We start from the raw sequence: 21,663 nt of genomic DNA on the forward strand, positions 1-21,663 counted from the left end.
CAAAGGAAGTCTAGATAAGGCTCAGCAATAATTACCCCTCCGTCCCTGGACATGCGGTGGAGTGAAGGGACATTGCAGAAACAGAGAAGACACTGTACCATGGGGCCTGGCGTGTTTGCAAAGGACAGTGCTGACAGCCAGGCACCGTGCTGTCCCCAACCAGATGCTCTAGGCCTAGGACGCTGAGTGTCCACAACTTTTGGGGTGGAGATCTTGGAATGGGGTCTATACCTGTGACGCATACCCAACGCTGCTCCTTGAAGGGGTGGGGAACCTGTGGCCTTGGGGCCACACGTAGCCTTCTGGATCCTTGAGTGCAGCCTTTTGACTGAATCCAAATTTTACAAATACTTTTATTGGAAGGGGTGCACCAGAGAAAAATGAAGCTTTTCTCGCCTTCTTTGGTGCTTAAAAAAGAACAATCTTGAAGGCCGCAGGTTCCCTATCACTTTTTCCATAAAGGGCCAGAGAGGAAATATTTTAGGTTTTTGTGGACCATATGGTGTCTGACTCAACTACTCAACTCTGCCACTGTAGCTTGAAAGAAGCTATAGACAATAAGCAGACAAATAAAACTTATTCACAAAAGCAGGCGCGCGGCCCACAGGCTGTAGCTGCGGAACCCTGCCTGTCTGTCTGAACTGCAGTTTCCCCTAAGCCTCTCTCTGAGGCTCTAGGCTCTATTTTCTTGACATCCACTCATCTGGGGGACTGCCTACTTTTGGGGCTTCAGGCGTCAGACCCTGATGCTGAGAGCCCTTGCCAAAGGACACAGGACATCTGCACTCGATGGCTCCAGGTCAGGACAGATTCAACACACCCCAAACCAAACATTTTCTCCCACCCTCCGAACAGGCCTGGTCTCCAAACAACCACTGTTAGAGTGGGACAAATTGCTCCCTTGTTGGAAAATCTATATACTCTCTTTGAGTCGTCTTCTTTATTCGTATCTAACGACGTTTGGTCATTTCTTCATTATTCATTAAAATAATTTTTGAGTACCTACTATGTGCCAGGAATTGTGCTGAGAGCCTGGGGAATGGCTACAGTTCGGATCAAAAAAGATGTGGTCTTGTCCTTGAAGAACACGGTCCGGTCGGGCAGGATGACTGACCTGCAGCGACCACAGACTCAGACAGAGTTCTGTGAAGGGCACACACAGGTACGACAGGAGAACTTGACCTCACTGTGCACAGGGACCAGGAAGGGGCTTCAGAGGAGGCAGAGGGGAAGGTGACAGCCCGGCAGAAGTGAGCCGGCACACGCAGCTGAGCAATCGGCACAGACGTCCGGGCACAGACATGGCACCTGCCTGGGGCTGAAGCAAGACAGCACGGCCCAGCAGAGGACGCGGCTGGGGCAGCACAGAGTGAGGACCAACGGGGTGGCCACCAGAGATGGGGGTGGTCAGGCAGGCAGAGCCGGGCCACCAAGAACCGTAGGCTGCACTGAGACCTGGGACGGACAAATCTGATCTTCCAGGCAACAGGGGAGCCACTCCGAGGGGTCTGGGCGTAAAGGGATATAATTGGCCGTCTTGTATACAACAGGTTCTCAGGGGCTCAGAGAAGAGGGAAGGAGAACGAGCAGGGGCCGGCGCACTACCCAGGCTGGAGAAGTACTGCTCCCCGTGGGCTGACGGTCCCCTGCCTGGAAGACAGAGCCAGGGACAGGTGCACAGTAGATGCCTGGACAGGTTGGTCTGGAGCCCAGGGTCCAGGCAGGAAGCTACTGATTTGGCAGCTGACAGCGTATAAGTGGCAATGGAAGCAAAGAGAAGAAGGGAGGTGACCTGGGAGAAAAGCGTGGGGCAAAAGAAGTTTAGAAATGACCCTCCGGTGTCCAGCCTTGAAGGAGAGACAGAAGATAAGGAAGTAGCCAGAGCCTGAGAACCGGAGACCACGGAGCGAAGGGAACAGAATGTTTTGAGGCGGGAGTGGCACGCAGTGATCAAGAAAGATAAGGAAAGAAAAGTATCTGCTGGATTTAGCAACAAGGAAAATGGTTTGAGCAAAAGGGGTCATTGGCTTTCCTGGCAAGAACAGTGCCTGTGGAGGTGGGCTGGGAACAGAACCTCCTGTTCGGGGGAGTGAGAGGCGGGTGGCCATCGCGTAGGCAGGAATTTCAGCTGTGCAGGGAGGAGAGAGAAGGTGACGGCCTCAGGGAAGTGCCTGGAGGGCAGACATGGAGTGCTCTGCTGTTCCGCCCAAGGAAGGGAGCGGAGCTTGCCTGGAAGAGCTGGAGGGCTACCTTCCCCACTGAAGCGCAGAGGAGGAGGGAAAGAACAGCCAGGGATCGAAATGCGACACAGGTCTGGCAGCAGGGAGCGGAAGAAAGTGCCTGTCCGCTGCTTCTTCGGAAAAGCTCTTGCCTTAGCCCACTCTACCTCGGGGGTGGCTCGTGGGGTTCAGCTTAGATGCCACCCTGCCCAGGTTGAACTCCTGGTGCCATCAACGTACGCACAGGAGAGCTCCACAAGTTACTTAATTTTTCGATGCCTCAATTTCATTATTGGTAAAATGGCAAAAATAAAAACAGTATCGACCCTATATGGTTACTGAGAAGACAGAAGGAGGTTTCAACAAGTGTTAGTGACTTTTAAAAATTTGACCATCCTATGCTATTTCCGTGACGGCTGCAATAACCTTGGACTGATCATGTCAGCGATCTGGAAGGCTTGTGTCTCTGAGCTCTTCCTGACTCCATTCAATTGAAAACAAGGCAAACTTCAGGTCTCCCCAGCTCGGGAGTGTGACCTTTCGCTGAGTAACATCAGAGCCTTCCACAACTGATCTCAGCTCCCTCACCCCAAATTTTATACACACACTTGTATGTACACATATGTACACACACACACACACGCATCTGTGTGTACATACATACATACATTTGTGTGTGCATACATTCTACAGAATTTAAAGAATCTTGCTTTGCTCTGCATTTCATAAACTATCATGAAATTCCTTAACAAATCTAAAGAGTGACAGGAATTAGTCACACCAAGATATCAAAAATATATTTACAAAAATGAAAAAATAAAAACAAACGATTAAATCCTGGACAAGAGAGCTGTAGTAGGTGGCAACTTCAATAGAGAGTCTATTTTTCCACTAATTCCTCTATCATATTATGCGGGGGCTCTTTTTTTAAAAATTAAATTAAATTTTTAAATTTTTTTATCATCAGTTACCAAGAAATACACGGATGTTCTATGTGGGCTACAGATGACACCTTTTCTGACAAGAGGAGCCCTGGGATTTTTCTCATTGATGCGTCCTTTCTTAGAACTATTTTAGATCTTTGAAGTTATGAATTAATGAGACAATTTAAATCTAAGCAATGTAGAGTCATTTATTTTCTCAAGAAAGATTCTGCCCCTCTGTAGTAACACGAGATGAGTTTACGGTGATGGCCCTGTCAGAGCACAGAATTGCAATTTCTCACCAAGCTGTTCTAAACAAACAGAAAGGGTTATTAACAGATTTCCAGGGGAAGCAAGGTGTGCTGGGAGCGTGCAGGTGACACACAGGTGACAGCCACAGCTTGCTGAGATCTCAACACTGCGGCCTTGGGAACGTGCTCGCTGCTGGCCAGCGGGGGCCGTTATAAAATTGAGAAAATTCAAGTGCAGCAGTATCAAAATTCAGCAGTTTTCAAAGACATAACCCAGTCCTTACCTAGTGCAGTGGCTGGACCTGAACATACCTAAGGTCCAATTTTCCTACATCACACAGGTATTTATCTACGGCCGATGCAGTTGCTAATAGCACAGCCGGAGTTGGACAGTCACAGCTTTGCTTCCCTTGCTGAGGGAGGGGGACTCAGGAAAATGGTCTTGGGGCCTCAGTGGGTGAATGGTGGGAGCAGAGGCTTTGTGGTTCTAGGGCTTAAGGGACTGACCAACTCCTGGTGGTAGAACCAATTTTCCTTAGAATAAGAGGAGAGAGAAAAAAAATCTAACTGGTGGGTCAAGATTGGGGGACTTTGAATAAATTTATGTTTATCCCCCACGTTAATACAAGGATAAGCCTGGCACAGCCGCCTTTCAAATCTAGGACTCCTCTCTCTAAGGCAAGTGTGAAGCATCAAAGTAAAATAATTACCTTCTCTGGCCAGATTCCCAGGTGGAAGTACAGCCTTGCTTGGAGGAGAAGAAGCTGCACCTGGTCTGGGTACATTGCCAGGTACAAATCCAACGAGTCTCTTAGGAGCTGGTACGACTGGTCGATGCCTTCCCTAGCAGAGGAAAAATCATCTCTGTCTCATCCTGTGTGCTTTTTAGCCAAGATCCTTTTTCAAGACCCAGGTTTTAAAAATAACCGACACAAATCCCAAACCTTTTCTGATTCCGATATTTCCTCCCTGTTCAGCAAAGAGAGATAATGCTCTTAAAAAAAAATACACAATAAATATAAATCTTGTATCCCATTTTGGTGAGGAGCACTAAATTAAAATCATAAGCATTTTTGTTAAGTAGTCACCTCAGTAACACTGTACATAATTAAAAATGAATTCCAAACAGAGCACGGAGGATATTTCTGGGCAGTGAAACTATGCTGTATGATATTATAATAGGGGATACATGTCATCATGTATTTGTCCAAGCCCATAGAATGTACAACGCGTAGAGTGAACTCCATTGTAAACTATGGACTATGGGTGATACTGACGTGTCAATGTCAGTCCACTGATTTTAACAAATGCACCACCCTGGTGGGGGATGTTGAATGATGGTGGGGGAGGCTGTGCGTGCGGCGGGGGAAGGGGGCATACGGGAACTCTCTGTTCTTTCTACTTGATTTTGCTGTCAACTTAAAACTGCTCTAAAAAATAAAGTCCATTAAAAAGACAAAATTCTGTCATGAGACAGAAAACTATTACCATAACATACAACCTACCACTTTCTATTTTCCCTGTAGGACAAATTTCCTTGGACTCAAAAGCAAGACAGTTTCATGCTTTTGGTTCTTTTCTTATCTAGATGATAGAAAGGCATAAATTAAAAGATGGCCAAGCACTTACACATGAGAACATTCTGCCCCTGAAAAATAATCTTTGCCAGTCTAAGATATTCTTGTTACTGAAGAATGCGCTCAGTATTTACAAAGAGAACTTGCCCGAGTCCGCTGCAAGGATCTCAGAGAAGTCGCTTGGCACATCTCCCCCACATCTGAGCATCTAAAAATGCGCCCTCTGCAGAAGTACTGGAAACCCTCTTACCGCTTCCCCAGGCTTAACAGGTTTCCCACCATTCTCTGCAGGACCTTCTTCACGTTGACCACCCCGTACAGCGCTGCAGTCACGTGCTGGCCGATCAAATATTCACATTCTTTCACCGTCAGCTGCTTGCCCTTCCCGAAAGCATCTATGTAGATGTAGTCAAAGATGTCCAGGGTCGCCCTATCCAAAGAGCCAAATGTCAGGTGAGAGCGGAACAAGTGCAAGCTCTGCTGTGTCCAGACAACAGTGCTTTACTCATATTTAAGAAACAGCATTGATATATGCCGTCTCATAGAAATTTTGAGAAAGATTCCTCTTGAAACTCACTCTAGGAGTATCTATCAGAGCTTGGTTGAGAGAAAGATGGATGGAATGCCTGAGGCTGTCTATTAATTTCATAGATTAGCAATAGTTAACTGTGGATCCTGGGCCTTGAGGACCTACTGAAAGTTACGGTACCTCACACCAGAAGGACTCGGTTCTCGGTTCTGCTGACACGCTGAGCCCATCATGGCCACAGGCCAGGAGCCCTGTGCTAGACCCCAGAGAGCTGGGCCCCTGGCCTTGATCACACGGCTCCTCCCCCAGGACTGCCTCCCAAGAACCACGCTGTGTGCTTATACACAGGGCTGGCCCACGTTGAGCACAGTGGTGAGCGGCGTCACATGACGCAAGTTCTCGCTGCATTGCCAAGTTCCTTCTCTGTGAGGGCTCATGGAGAGATCTGGGTGGCTCTTTGTTTCAGGGATAGTTTCTTATGAGCAATTGTTTCATCTGGATCTTATGCCCACTGTAAATCATGTAACAGATTTTCTCTTTGGCTGCTAAAAAAGCCTAGCTGAATTTCTTCCTTGAGTCATATTTATAGCCCACCTTTAGCAAAGATATAAGACTTACATAAATGTTCTAGAAACAAGGCACTCTTCAACTCTTTTTATGAGGCTAGAACCTCCTAAGGACAAACATATAAAAATTTACAGGCCACGATCATTTATGAGCATAAATGCAAAAATCCTGGACAAAATGAGTAAATCAAAGGTAGCAATATATTTTAAAAATATGTGATTATGCACCCCAAGAATGAAAGGAGAATTGAACATTAAAAAATCTAAAAGAAAAAACCCATAGGATCCTGAGAAGACAATGGAAAAAAACGAAAACACACCTGATACCTAGCTATTTAGGATGGCAGCTTTCATAATCCTGATGAAAAGTACTGCTCCCAAACATCATGCTTGATGGGGAAAAAAAAAATTTTTTTTTTTTGAGACAGGGTCTGGCTATGTTACCCAGGCTGGCCTCAAACTCCTGGGTTCAAGTGATCCTTCCACCTCAGCCTCCTGAGCAGCTGGGACTACAAGCACAAGTCATCACGCCCAGCTTTGAAATTTTAAAAGCATTCCATTCAAAGTTATACCCAAGGCAAGGGTGCTGCTATCATTTTTTCTATTCAACTTTGTACAAAAGGATTCGGCCAGCAGAGTAGGGTAAGAGAAAGAAACAAATATTAGAAAAAAAGAAGAAACTGTCACTATTCACTATTCTATGATTATTCACACAGAAAAGCCAAGAGTTGACAATTTTTTAGCATTAATGATTTATTCAGCAAAGGCACTGAATAGCAAATCTATATCTAAATATCAACCACATCCCTGCCTACCACCAATACTTAGAAAATGTAATTTTAAAAATTACCATTTACAATAGCAACAGAAATTTAAGGTACCTAAGAATAAATCTAACAAGATGTTAGCTTGGTGAAGAAAAGGATAAAATGTTTTAAGGACAGTACAGTTGACCTAAATAAATGGAGAAGTCCATGTTCACAGAAAATAGCGAAACACTGGTGATATCCCCCAGATTAATCTAGAACGCCAATCCAAAGTAATCTCTGGCTCTAATCAACATCCAGAGGGTTTTTAAGGAACCTGATAAACTGATCATAAAGCTATACAGAAGAGCAAAAACTAAAAATAGCCAAGGCAATTTCAGATGGGGGTCTCATCCTACCAGGTATCAGGAATAATGATAAAGTTACATGACTTAAGACAATAGGGTCTTGGTGAAGGGACAGAGAAAAGGGACCAAAGACAGAAAGCAGAGAGGACAGGGAGGGCCCGCAGCCCAGTATCTTCCCTGAGGACTGAGTCCTTTCTGGGTCTCACTGCTTGTTTGTGCCACATACCTGGGGCCCTACAAACTCATCATTGTTCATTCACATTATACCATATGCTCACTGTAGCCCAAGAAGAAAAAAATACCACTGTTCCTGCACACGGCCCTACCCTGTAGTAAGTTACTGTGGCAAATAATACGGTAATTGGTGTTTTAAGTGCTTTTATATTGTGCAGAAATCCTTGGATTGTTATGTAAACATTCAAGAATATTTTAGAGATATTGGAGAGACTGGTTATTTGGGGAAAGGGATAGGCTGAAAAATCGTTTTTCTCATTTACAATACTGGACAATGGGTATGGGTATCCACTATCCAAAAATTAAACTATCCAGTACATTTTTTAGGAACACATATTTGGAAAACAAGGGAAACCTGTACAGTTATTTGAGAAAACATACATACGTAATGAACTATATAAATCTGCACAGAAATGACACTTTCAAACTAACTCCTGGTTACCTGTGGAGAGGCGAGGAAGGGGAATGGGATAAGGAGACCCAGGCTTCAGCTACGTAAGGTTTTATTGCTTAACCTGGGAGGTAAACACATAGAGACCGACTATGGAGCATTAGAAACTCTCCCAGGTGCAGAATGCACTGGCTGGTCTCACTGAATTCTCCAAGCCACTTTAAGAGAAACGTTAACTCCATTTTACAGAGGAAAAAACTAAGACTCAGGGGAAGCCAAGGTTTGAACCTGGCCTGACTTCAAAGCTTGGCTCATTTCTATCACACTGTTCATCACACTTCACCACAAGGCATCACAGTTAATCATTAAGGAGTAGTTTCAAAGAATCGGAAATAGGTAAATACCTTTTCCTTTTTCCCCTAAGTGGCAGATTTAATGAGAAGATATTTCTACCTATTTGATGAACTATTTCTTTCAGACAAACTAGACTGAACGAGAAACAACTTTTTGCCCTGTAGGATACTAGGTTTAAAAAAGAGAACAAGACTCATTAGCCAGGTCTCTGAAATTGGCCAGTCACCAACCCTGCCTAAAGCAGAACCTGGAGACCCTGTTCCTTCTCTCCTTTTCTCCCGCCCTCGCTCGCCCTCTCCTCCTGCACATCAGTGTGGGAAGGAGGGGGAGAGTTTACGGCAGAAAGAATCTCTTCAAGGACTCTTTTGATCTGATCGGCTTTGAAACAAAAGGACTTTGAGAGCCACATTAAGACCTTGAAGTTCTACTTTTACTTTTTTTTTTAATCAAACTTTTTTATTTTGAGATAACTGTGGACTCACATACGCAGCTGTAAGAAATACACAAAGATTCAGAATACCCTTCATCCAGTCTCCTCCGATGGTAACGTCTTGTCTTGTATAAACGTAGCACAACACAACCAGAACACTGACATTGACGCAGTCAGGAAATACAACAGTTCCTTCCTACCCTAGTCCTGTTTTTAGCGTCTGTGTGGTTGCACCTAACTTAATGTTGAAAACCAGGCTTCCTCTCGGCACAGTGGGACTGAACCTTCAGGACCAATACGACGTGTCATAGCCGGCTTACCCTTCTGCACCTTGGCACCACCGTAATAAGAAGTGACTTGGGAAGTTGACAGGTTCCAGTGGGACTCCCAACTGCCGGGCAATTGTCAAATAGAGCAGAGACATGCTGATTGGGATCCCTGTTCTGCGGATCAAAACCTAAAGGAGAAAAAATGCTTTCGGTTCTCGATGCACCAAGATGAACTACACATTCTCATTCTCTCAATAAAGGTTCTCATTAGGAACCTACTGTGCATCAGGTATGATTGCTTGTTCTTGACGCCTAGGTGGATGAACATTTCACCTATTTAGAGCAGGGGTCAGCAAACCACAGCCCGTGGGCCAAATCCAGTCCACCAACCATTTTTGTACAGCCTGCGTAAGAAGAGCCTTTACATTTTTTAACGTTTGAGAAAACATTCAAAAGAATACTATTTTGTGAGACATGAAAATTACATGAAATTCAAATTTCGATGTCCATATATAAAGTTTCTCTGGAACACAGCCCCACTCATTTGTTTTTGTATTGTCTGTGCCTCCTTTCACACTACAATGGCAGAACCCGAGAGTTAAAGACAGAGACCATATGGTCCGCAAAGCTGAGATACTTTACCGCCTGGCCCTGTACAAAAAGAGTTTGCCAACCCCTGATTTAGTCCCTCCTTCTTCCAGAAAGAATTTAAGACCATTTCAAGGAAAAGTGTGTACGATGTAACAAAATCAAATGGAAGCAGCAGATAAAGCAATAAAGCAGATATGAAAATGGGGCCAGGCAGGAGGCGAATAAGAAACAAATACTGAAGTTGCGTAAGCGTCACGCCGCTGGCCCACAGGGTCCCCCAACCTGCCCAGAGCCAGTGCAGAAGGAGGGCCCTGATGAGTGCCACAGCTTAGTGTTCACAAGACACACGCTGACCAAACTGAGTTAGACAGACGCCTGTGTCTAGTCAAATTTACCTCAAGCGTTTGCATACAAAGGACACTCCATGGTGACACAGATAAGAGCCACAGCAAGATCCTTACAGGAGAGGGAAATGAGTTTCACCGGACATTCAGAGATGGAAAAGACATGGTACTTGGCCTCAAGAAATGTAGTCTAGCAGAGATGAGCTTGTTAAAATATGTATTTGACTATACCCGTATTTACCTGGTGCATATATAAGTTTAGGGCATTATAGTAATCCATTCGATTCCCTTTGAACTTCAGCTGGTCATAAAGGACATAGTTCATGGCATCCAGCACCTGGCTCTGGAGTTCTATTTCCATGACCATGGAAGATTCACCTGAAACACAGAGATCTAGTCTGGGACACAAGCACAAACAAGGTTGTGACTAGTGCCTGACACAACCCCCAACAGGCAGACACAGGAAACGGCCTAAGGTACCCATCAAGTGTTGCCAATCTAGGGAGAGGAGGGCAGGTATTTAAAGTGTTTTACATGTCCCGGTGAACATGTGGTTGTGTTGTTTCTCACTTTTTATGACATAATGGGAGCACACTAACAAATCTCCCCGATTAACCAACTCCTCTAGGTTTTCTTTTGCAAATACGGCTGGATCCAAAGCAATGCCACACCTGCCTTGAAGGCCAAGCTGGGGTGGCGACTGTTGATGCCCCGGAGGGTTTTGCAAACAAGCTCCACGATGCTGTCAATCTGGGCCTGGATGTCTTTGAGGCTGATGTCCGAGAGAGGATTGCAGTACTGGTCAATATACACAGCACCTGAAAATGAACAAGAATTACAGAATAAATTCTTATTTTTACCCTGTTCTTATTAGTTTGCTCTTTTACCCCACACAACCGGGGCTCTCTATGCCATCCCACTAGATAAGCTTCGTATCTTGGCTGCCAGGCCTCCTGCTAATGCACTGAGAAGAAATAATAAACGTTTTTGTAACAATGGAGCTTACACTTCACTTTTTTTTTTTTTTTTTAATAAACCAAACCTCTCAGAGGTCGCGGACTCATGGCAAAAAAAAAAAAACAACCCTGCGTGATATGTGGCACAGTCCCACATTCTATTACAAAAAAGAAAGAAATGCCATAAAGGAGATCTTTTCAAGTTACTTTTCTCTCCCTCTCTGAATCTCTTATTGGTTCAAAATCCAACTCTGGAAACTTAATGGTGTAAGACAGCTCCTTTATTTAAAAAAAATGTTGAAAGCCCTCAGTGACAGACAGGCCATTTCAACAAATTACACCTCTCAGGGGTGAAGAGCAAATGGACTCTGGAGATAAGCCTACTTTCAAGTGACATAACCGGGGAAGTTGCAGACAGTCTCTCAAAGTCACTATTCTTCACAGCCTTAGCTAAATTTTAACCACGGCCTGAAGGGCTAGCTTCATCATTAGGGTATGGGACATTTTCACTCGAAAAGCCCTTGAGTCATATTCAATGTAAGAGCTCTCAGACCAGCTCAGGATGCTGACTCCCCTGCCAACACCCCAGGGAGCTGACAGCAGGTGAGGCATGTTGGGAGACCGACTGCTGAGGGCTGGCTCCCCCTCCCGAGCCCCCGCGGGCCCCACCTGCAAGCCACAGGAGCTGGTGCTGCGCTTCTTAAAGTCCACTGCACCCTAACGCTACGGTTCCCACATTTCTCCAGTGGCACTGGCACTGTTGTAGTCAGGCAGCAACGATCAAAACCCTGGAGCCAACTTCCATTCGCTCAACTACTCAGAAACCTTCAATGGCTTTCCAGCGCCACTGGTTTGGATGGGCTGTTTGAAAATTATAGCTTCACATTTGGAAAATGAGAAGGAAGTATTTGTTTTCATACATAAGCCACAGAAAATAAAGCTGAAACAAACAGAAGATAGGATGACTCTCAACTCCAGTGCACATATGGGAGTATTCTGGGGTGGTAAGGATATTTTATTTTAATCCACTAAAACAGATTTTTCATTTCGTTTTTGATACTGGACTTTCCTATAATCAACTAGCATCCGCACTAGGCACTGTGGGGCATACAGTGATCCTAACACGAGGACCAGGAACATAAGAAACATAGGGACTAGCTGGAGAAAAATGCATACACAGGAAACAGAAACGATGCAAGGCAGTTCACTATTCAATGCTCCTGTGGTATAGCTCTGCGGCCAGGAAAATCTGCAAGAAGCAGTCGAAACTCAATGGAAGTCACGCTTCGGCTGAACTTTCAAGAGAGAACCGTGAGGAAGACAGGTACCACAAATGAGGAAGTGAAGCCAGGTGCGTGTGTAGGGTGCCAGTGTGGACGGTGGCCTGGCTGGAGCAAATGGGACATTCTGGAGTGCAAGGGGCAAAGGCCTGGAGTTAGCGGGGAGGACAGGATTGCGGAGGGCACTGAAAAGCAGGCAGAGGTTTAACAAAAAACGGGAATCCGATGTCCACATTGCAGGTTTCACATGGAGCAAGGAGAGGCTGGGTTTCGGGCTGGACAGGCACTGACAGCTTGGCCGACTTGAGGGCAGGACGGGGTGATGCTCATGAAAGCAAGGATTCCTTAGACAGCTGTTGCTGGGACAGGCGGCCACAGCCAGCAAGAGAACAGTAACAGTATGGGGACAACATGACAATAAGACACATTAGAAAGAGGGGAAAAAAAAAAAATCACCGAATCTGGTAAATCATCGCAAATAGGGAATGCAAGTAAATGATCATATCTGTGTTCATAACCAGAACTGATGGGAGTGTTTGTGTACTATCGTAGGAATTAAAAATAGTTAAAAAAAAAAAAAAAATCAAGTCACATTTTGTTCCTGTTCAACTGAGGAAGAACAAAGTTATTCCTTTTATCTTGCCTGTCCACTCAACTTCTTTCTCCCCACTTCTTATTATGGACAAACAGACTCGCTGATGCACAAGGACATTCTGTCCTCAATAAACTGCAACCGGAGAGGTTAAGAGATGTGCTCAAGGTCACGTGGAGACAAAACTGATTTTATGTCTTTCTGATTTGGAAATGATGCTTTACAGCATAGAAAAACAGGGAATTTACCTCATTACTAATATATCAATCTCATACTTTGAACCCACGATGCACCTTTAAAAACACTATCTCTTTAGCTGATTTTGACAATATCTTAGCTCTGAATTTCATAGTTTTGCCTACTTTATCGGTCAGAACATATACTCCAACCTGCAGAAGCCCACGCACCATGGTTTACCTTCCACTCCTTTACCACCAGGGACAGTTCCCGCTGCGGCCTGGCTACCTACTGAGATACCACTGTCCACGTGCATGGACGGGAAAAGACCCACCTTCAAGATATGATTCGTAATCATCGGGCTGCTGAAGAAAAGCCTTAAGATTATTTAAAATTTTCTGCTGCCGCAGGTAGTAAAGAATTTTTTTGGCGTAGTATTTCCAAGTCAAAGCTTTTCTGGAAACAAACAAACAAGTTGATAAGTATTAAGATTCGAAAACTTTCAATTACCTGTTTTTTGCTTTACACTCATCATGCCATGTACTGTACTTAGCAAGAAAAATAAAATTAGCTCACGGTCTTACCGTACTTACTTATTATCATGGAAGCAGGGAGCACAGTTTAGGACTTTTTGTAATGTAACACTAAATCAATTTTGCTGAAATTTGAGAAAACAGTTATCTGTTTGGCTTCAGATTTGCTTGCCTGTATCTTTGGTAACAGGAAAATGGAAGACCAGCCTGAAAAGCGAGCTGAGCTGAGCTTCAAGGGGACAGGGAGGCATGTGGAACCCTTTGGTGTCCCTCTGCCTTGGGGCACTCAGGGTCTGCGCTCACGGCCATGGTGAGCCCATCCAGGCTCACGGTCTCACACGTCAACACACTGACAGCCCCCACTTTATTCCACAGAACAGCTTTCTCCCTTCAACTCCAGACCTGCACGTCCAGCCACTACCGCCCGTCTACGTCACATCCCCACCTGGACAGCACTGAGCACCTGAAACCTCACCCTCCCACAGTCACCCTCACCTCAGATAAAGGCGACTCCACCATCCAGCGAGGCTTTCTCACAAACCGCATTCAACCCACCAGCCAATGGGTTCCATCTTCAAAATGTATTTAAATGTGAATACTTCTCACTCACTCATCCAAGCTGCCATCACCTTCTGTGTTACAGCAACATCCTCCCAACTGAGCTTCCTGCTCCAAACCCTGTCCTCCACTCAGCAGCCAGCACGCTCCAGTTAAATGTTCAGTCCTATGACCACCATCCCCGACCCCAAGTTCCCCAGGGGCTCCCACCTCCCCAGCCCCCCATGCTCAAAGTAAAAGCCCAAGTCCTAATGAGAAACTAAAAGGTCTCTTAAACTCTCGCCCCATTAGCTCTCTGACCTCGATTCCTACCACTTCCCCCAGTCCAGCCACCTAGGCACACTGGCGTCCCTGCCGTTCCTTTACCATGCCTGGCTGGTGCTCGCCTTAGCACTCTCTGTTCCTTCTGACCAGAACATTCTCCCCCTGGAGATCTGTAGTCTGTTCTCCCACCTCCACCTGGGTTCTGACTCAAGTGTCCCGTTGAGTAAGGCCCCCTACCCTATTTAAAACAGCATCTCCCGCCAGTCCCTTGCCCTCTTGCCTGATTAATACTTCTCTCTAGCGCTTCTCATTTCTAACATAGTAAGTATCTCACTTATGTTTCAGTGCCCATCTCCCCTACTACGGTGTAAACAAGGCAAGAATTCCCTTGTGTGTTGTTCACTGCTGTATCCCCCGTGCCTGGAAGAGTCTCTGGCACACAGCAGATGCTCAATACAACTTGTTGAATGAATAAAATTCTTCCTTAGACCTCCCCAACATACGCAGGGATTGTAAGAAGCAGGAAAGAGACGGTGATTAAAGTTCATGAAGAAACGAGTAACTCGCCAATCTTGAGGAAGGTAAATGAAAATCAGCAGAGTTATCTATGTTTTATCCACTTTTTAATCTTTGAGTTGTGAAGTACAATAATCTAGAAAATCACATGAAACAAATGGGTAGCTTAATGAATCATTATAAGGCAAACACTCTTGGATCCGCCACTCCAGCCAGGAAACAGAACTCTGTGGACACACCAAGAACCTCCATGGGGAACCTCCTCCTTCCCCTTCAACTATGTTCACAATCCAGGCCAGGAGCAGTGGCTCAGGCCTGTAACCAGAGCACTTTGGGAGGCCGAGGTGGGAGGATCGCTTGAGGCCAGGAGTTCATGACCAGCCTGGGCAACACAGCAAGACCCCATCTTTACTTAATAAATAAATAATCACAATCCACACTTCTATGGTCATCACTTCCTTTTCTCTATAGTATTACCACCAAATGTGCATCCCTCAACATTCTAGTCTGTTTTTGTCTTTTAAATTTCTTAATCTACAAGCTCCCCCTCCATTTTTCCTTCCTCCTTGCATTTTATTTGTTGAAGAAGTCAGGTTGTTTGACCTGTAGTTTCCCATAGTCTGGAATTTTCTGATTGCATCCACGTGATGCAATTTAACATGGTCTTCTGTCTTCTGAATCTCCTACAAATTCGATATAGAGGCTTGATCAGATTCAGATTCCCTTTACTTGGCAAGACAACTTCACATGAGGTAATGCATTCTTCCATGAGGAAGCAGTAATGCCCGGCTGTCTCTTTTGGGAGGTTAGCAGCAAGTGCACCCAACACACTGATGTGTTAGTTCGTTAGACGTCACAAAGTGGTGACATTCTAATTCAACCATTCCTTCATTTATTAGCTGGAATTCTGCTATAAGAAAAACTTCCCATATCTAGTGTTTGATCCCCCAATGGTAAAGTATATAGGAAAGGCAGGATAAATGCTCATATCTTTCATTTATAATTTCTCAAACTAATGAGTTGGGTTCCTATTATCCTCCAAAGGTCACCAATTAACCGTTATTTTTAAGCATTATTATGAACCCATGGAGCTAAACATACTTGATGCGTTTCAATCCATTCCGGTTATTATCCACATTGATGTTCAAATTGTCACATCTTTGGCCAATGGAAGCCTCTTCATGTTGGCCCTTGAATGTTTTTGACATTGAGTATTGTCAGGATTCTTGCTATCTGGTTCTAGGCTTCCAAGATGCTCCAGGTTCATCTTTTAAATTTCCTGCACTAGACCTAAAATCAGTCATTTCTCCAAAAACCCTAGCTTCTTTTGGTGGAAAATGTTATATCAAGATCACAATCTGTACACCAGGGAAGATCATTTCTACTGGGTTGTTTATTGTTTCTAGACCTTTTCAGGGAGTTTAGTGTGTGTGCATGTGTGTACATACACATACACACCTACATATACCTGTATGTATCTGAATATAAACTATCTCACGAGTTCATACTGACACTTCAAATTCAGAAGTATATGGCTTTGACCTTCTTCTATCTTATACCTATATGTTCTTTATTCTAGGAGAATTCTTCTCCAGGATACCAGGGATGCTAGAATTAGAATATCATGTAATTATTCATTACATACACACACACCAGCCACAGATTAAGACTAATACTCTCATCACTTTTATGATTACTGAGAACAGCTAAATATTTGACAGCTAAATGTTCTCCCCAACTGTCTATTCTTTTTTTTTAAACAGACGCACTGTATCCACGCTGACCGGGCTTATGGCAATTACATATGCAATACTTTCTCCCCTGTGACACTCATTTGGATTTAGTTTTATGAATAAATACGTATTTAATGCTCATCGCCACTCCTTATGTCTGTATCTCTCTGTTTTTTTTATTGTTTAAGGCTCATTTTCTAGATTTGTCACAAAGGGCTGAAAAGTCGCCTAGTTCTTACAAGTTGATAAGTTCATCTGCAAATCAGTTTGGCTGGATACAAAAATCCTTGGCTGACATTTTCTTTAGATCCTAGAGTATCTTAAATATGCTCTCCCCCTGCCCCCGGCACAAAGCAATTTCAACAATTTGCTGAAAGTCTGATGATATTCTGACTTTTTCTTCCTTATAAATGACTTCATCTTTTTTACCTGGATCCCCAAAGGACTTTTCTGTCTTTAAAATTCTGTAATTTTACTAAAATATGTCTCAGTCATTCTGGGTCTATTTTCTCAGGTACAGTATGTGCCTTTGTAATATGTTGTTCCAAATACTTATTTGTAGGATGCATTCTTTTTTAAGACCACATAGAACAACATAAATGCAAACTGTTTTAAAATCCCCAGAGATTGATACCTTAGTATTTATGGAAACTAAGGTTCTTCCTTCTTATGCTTTCCATATCCAAACCACAAGCATTTGTCAGGAATGAATACAAAGAGGGTTCTCCAAAAAAACTGGCATCCCAAAATATTTTAAAATATGGTGTATTCCCCATCATTTAAAAACAATCCTATTTTAGGCTCAAAATATATGTGTCAGGCCAAGAGAATATTTATATTTATTTCTAAAAAGACTGTAACAATGTACTTCTGCATTGGCTATGCATTTTCAGTCTTTTGCCAATCTGATAAGAAAAGCATTATTTCATTGTTATTTTACTGAACATTTCTTTGAATAGTGAATTGGAAGGTTTTCTTACTCTGCCACTGATGCGACTATCTATTTTAACATAAATACTGCATTGTTTTGATTACAAGTAGCTTTATAATATGTCCTAATATCTAGTGATGCAAGTTTGCCATGGTGATTATTTAAAAAAAATTTTTTTTCTGGCTCTTCTTGTGAATTTAGTCTTCTGTATATGTTTTATGACAATATTACGCAAATAAAAGGAAAAAAACGAAAGAACACAACCCTTCCTACTTCCAAAAAATCTTGTTTGGCTTTGAATTGGAATGGCATTAAGTTTATATATTAATTTTAGGAGAACTGACATTTTTTGTGATAGTAAGTCTTGTCATTGAAAGATAGTTGAATATTATATTTTTCAATAACATCCCATAATCTGACCCAGGAAATCCATTCCCAGGACTCTACTGCTTAGAAATGAAACTACTAGAAACATCTCTCTTCACAGTGATACAAAATGGAAAAGAAAGTGGTTGCCCATCAATAGGAGAATGGTTAAATAAATTATGTACTATACAACAAAATAGTAGGTAGCCATTAACAAAAGTGAATTTGATTTTTTACCAGTTGATTAGGATAGATTTCCCTACAGTAATGTTGAACGAGAGAAAACAATTTAGAAAAATACCTATTATGTGATCCCAATTTATGAAATAATGATCCCGCTCCCCCCTGCCCCATCCGTCGCACTGCCGCCTGGTCTACTCGCATGGAAGGGTACAACCTAGGTTGTCACTGGCAACTCCAGCAGTGGGGGCAGGGAAGGCCAGTGTCAGTGGAGGGAACAGAGTGGAAACGGGAAACAGCATAGTAAGAAAAAACAAAGTCTGCACTGAACCTCAAATCAAAACAAGCAATAAAGTAGGAATGAGATCGCATATATGTATTTTTAAAAGTATACACGTACATGCATAAAAAACACAAGTCAGCTTTTATTTTTAAGGCTGCACAATACTGACTATTAGATCATACTTCAATTCATTTATAGATAAACCAAAATAGAAACAGAAAAATGACCTCTGCATCTGAACTCATCCAAGGCCTAGAATAGTGACACATCTTACCTCTACCCACAGTTGTTCCACTGATAGATATTTCTCTCTCCCAAAACCCCTTAAGAAACAACAACGAAAATATTTTACACCTTGTTTGTGAGATATTTCACAACGATTTTACACCTTGTTTGTGAGATATTTCACAACGATTTCTCTTAAGGAAGATGCTAAACTAGCATTCTTATCTTCCATCACTAGAAAGTCTTCAGAACTTTTAGAGCAGAAAATCTTTTCCACGAGCAAGTTAAGCTGGAAGCCAAGTCATCTTTCAGGTGAACTAGAAATTAACCTCCACGGCAGAAAATACAAGGCAGAAAAACTTTTAAGCAACCTCCAAGAGGTAACAGGCTCTTCTCAATCAGGAGAGCGTCTAAGTAACAGTTTTCTGACTGGGAGACAAAAGAAAGGTACAACCAAATACCTACAATGTTTAAGACCAAAGTAAGATTATTTTATACCAAAATTCAGAAACTATAAAAAAAATCATCCATTAAATTAAGATACTCTTGAGAAATTATTTTTAAAAAATAAAAAGATTCAATTCATGGCAGACAAATTTGGCAGTGGTAGGTGGAGAGGTAACATTAATAATAAAGGAGGAATGATTTATTTTCCCAAAAGGTTGCTAAATGACATGCAGATACAAGTGCCAAGAGCACAGTGTTTGACACACATAGTAGTGCTAAACATTAATTCCCTCTTATTTCCAAAAGGATTTTTGCAAGGTTTCTTTATATATCAATTGTTCCAGTATATTTACCTCATATACACAGAACTTTTCAAAACTATAACTATGGTAAGACATGAAAACATATCTGGAAACTCATGTTCCAGAGTTCAGCTACATACCTATTACAGCAATTTATTCTGGAGTTATTAAAATGACCAAACAAAAATTTCCTGCTAAAGCTACGGCTTACCTTCCTTCCATATTTAGGATACACACCAGTTCATCCTCAAAAAAAATCTCTGGTCCCTCAAGGTTCTCAATGTCACTGAAGCCGTTACAAGGAACCTATGAAGAAGACACACAAGAAGGCCTCAGTTATGAGTATTACTATAGCTGTCACGTGCACACACAAACCTGAGCTGCAACGAAGACGTCCACTCATATGGACAGCGGTAACAGCTACTCTACACTCTCCTGCACTACTCTCTGGGGGTGGAAAGGAACATGGAAAGAAGACATAATTTGTTCAGATCTTGTTGTTACTTGTAAATTATGTTTTCATAGATTGGAATTTCTGAAACTGATAAGAATTCTAATGTGAAGAAAAATAGCTCTACAACATGGACTAGAACTACAAAATCTCACAATTCACAATAGCTATCTCACATAGTCTATGTCATACTCAACTAGGAGAGGAGGGCCAGAGAGGTAAGCCTAGTGGGTTAGGCAACTCCTTTAAATTGCTGGGCATGTTTTCTCCTCTGCAAATTGAGGTGGTGGCACAGCGGGCTTTAAGATGCTCTCAGTTTAAAATTCTATGACTTCTCCCATTTTTCTTTTCCAAAGTAGCCAGAACATTTCAGGTAAACTTGTGTGCATGTCGAGAACACAGGACTACAGGGTCCCGAGCCAAAGCAATCGCCCACCCACAGATCAATCTTAAGTATGCTCCTGCTGTGTTCAAAGTCCTTGACATACTTCTAATTAAGCAGTGGTACAGTGAAAGAGGGAGCTAAGGAAAAAACACAACAATCCATCATTATTAGACAAAGGCACAGACTGTTAAAAATGCACACAAAACCAGCTGGACTAGAAGCAGAGGTTGCAAACTAGTAGCCCATAACCAATTGCATCAAACACATCTAATGCCAAAATATGTATGTGCAAACACACTTAACCCAGTATTAACAAATGCTTTTAGCAGGGGCATGGCTTCCCCAAAGTAGAGCACAAATTTTGTTTATTTTAACATTAATAAACATTTATAGAAATAAATTACACTAGGGAATGTCTATTTTTATTCCTTATAAGGGAATAAGTTCAAATTTTTCCAAAGTTCAAATTTTCCCTTTCAAAACTCGAAAAACTTTGAACACATTTCAAATGTATGAACTCCATTAACTAAGAGTGCTTAGAAAACTGTATGTAGTCTTCAGCAAAACAGAACAGTGAAATAAATCAGATTGGCTCTATTTCTAGACCTCCAATCAGAAATAAATATCTGATAGTTTGAGGAATTTAAAATCTTACAGTGGACTATTTTCCAGAGTTACAAAAAGTTCAGAATCAGGAGTGGATACAGAAACTTCCGTGAGACATTTTGGGGAAGGGAAAAAAGAAAACAAAACCCACCATGCATTTCTGCAATTAAAAAAAAAAAACAAAAAAACAACTTTTCAGGGATAATGAATGCAAGACAATTTTATTTGAAGGAGTAATAATTCTGATTTACAGGTAGCTTTTAATCCTCTGTTACCTTAACAAATATTGCAGTTCACTACTGGGTAGAACCTGCAAAGCCAGAGAGAAGAGCCACATTAATTTCGTCAACCCTTGTGGGAAAACGACTGGGAGAAATTTATAGTGTTCAATCATTGATGATTTCCCAAATCATGTGGGTGGAGGTTGCAAAAAATAGGTTTGACCCACTTGAAGAGAAATAAGGCTGCTCTGGATACCCCCTACATTGTGCTGCGGTCCTTCCCTCCTCCCTCCCACCCCCATTCTCTCTCTGGCTTTAGAAAAGTAAAGCTGGCAGGGACAAATGGCTTCATGTTGTCGGATAGGAGGAAAAGAACACAATGACTCTTGCAGCCATGAGAGTGAGTAAGGGATTGTGAGAGCACTGAAAAGGGAAATATCAAAACGAGCTGGATGAGCTAATGCCGACAGACCCAGACACACGCACTCCCAGAGCTCACAGCCACATCAAGAAAGAGATCCTTACGTGCTCGGAAAAGAACCTCTTCGAGAACGAGGCTACAATCTTCCGGGCTTCTAACCCAGCTTTTTGACGAACTTTATACTCCTCCAACCAATTGACGTAGTCGGTGGGGCTGTAGTGTTTCATAAGGGAAGGCCACCTACAAGGAGAGAAACACCCCCTCAGCTTAACAGAGACTCGAAGGCAGCCTAGGAAAACAGGGACAGAAGTACAGTCTGGGGTAAAGAGGGGCCCTGGCGATGCACCCAGTTCAAATCCCCACCCGGCACGCACGCACTCACAGTGTGACCTTGGCATGGTGACATGAATGCTATGTTTCCATTCCCCATCTATAAAATGGGGA

General features: G+C 42.8%; 1 protein-coding gene across 2 annotated transcripts in view; it reads right to left on the reverse strand.

The window, feature by feature from the left end:
- Positions 1-21,663, reverse strand: part of FBXO21 (F-box protein 21) — a 36,871-nt gene that overhangs the window by 14,333 nt on the left and 875 nt on the right. For both annotated transcript variants that reach the window (XM_069496750.1, XM_069496749.1), the window contains exons 2-9: positions 21,324-21,459; positions 19,347-19,441; positions 13,132-13,253; positions 10,464-10,610; positions 10,034-10,170; positions 8,909-9,045; positions 5,221-5,400; positions 4,104-4,236 (exon numbers count right to left, since the gene is read on the reverse strand). In XM_069496750.1, the coding sequence (XP_069352851.1) occupies positions 4,104-4,236; positions 5,221-5,400; positions 8,909-9,045; positions 10,034-10,170; positions 10,464-10,610; positions 13,132-13,253; positions 19,347-19,441; positions 21,324-21,459 (1,087 nt within the window). The remainder of the gene's footprint in view (positions 1-4,103; positions 4,237-5,220; positions 5,401-8,908; positions 9,046-10,033; positions 10,171-10,463; positions 10,611-13,131; positions 13,254-19,346; positions 19,442-21,323; positions 21,460-21,663) is intronic.

Source organism: Eulemur rufifrons, chromosome 21 (assembly GCF_041146395.1).
Source record: "Eulemur rufifrons isolate Redbay chromosome 21, OSU_ERuf_1, whole genome shotgun sequence".
Taxonomy (NCBI): Eukaryota; Metazoa; Chordata; class Mammalia; order Primates; family Lemuridae; genus Eulemur; species Eulemur rufifrons.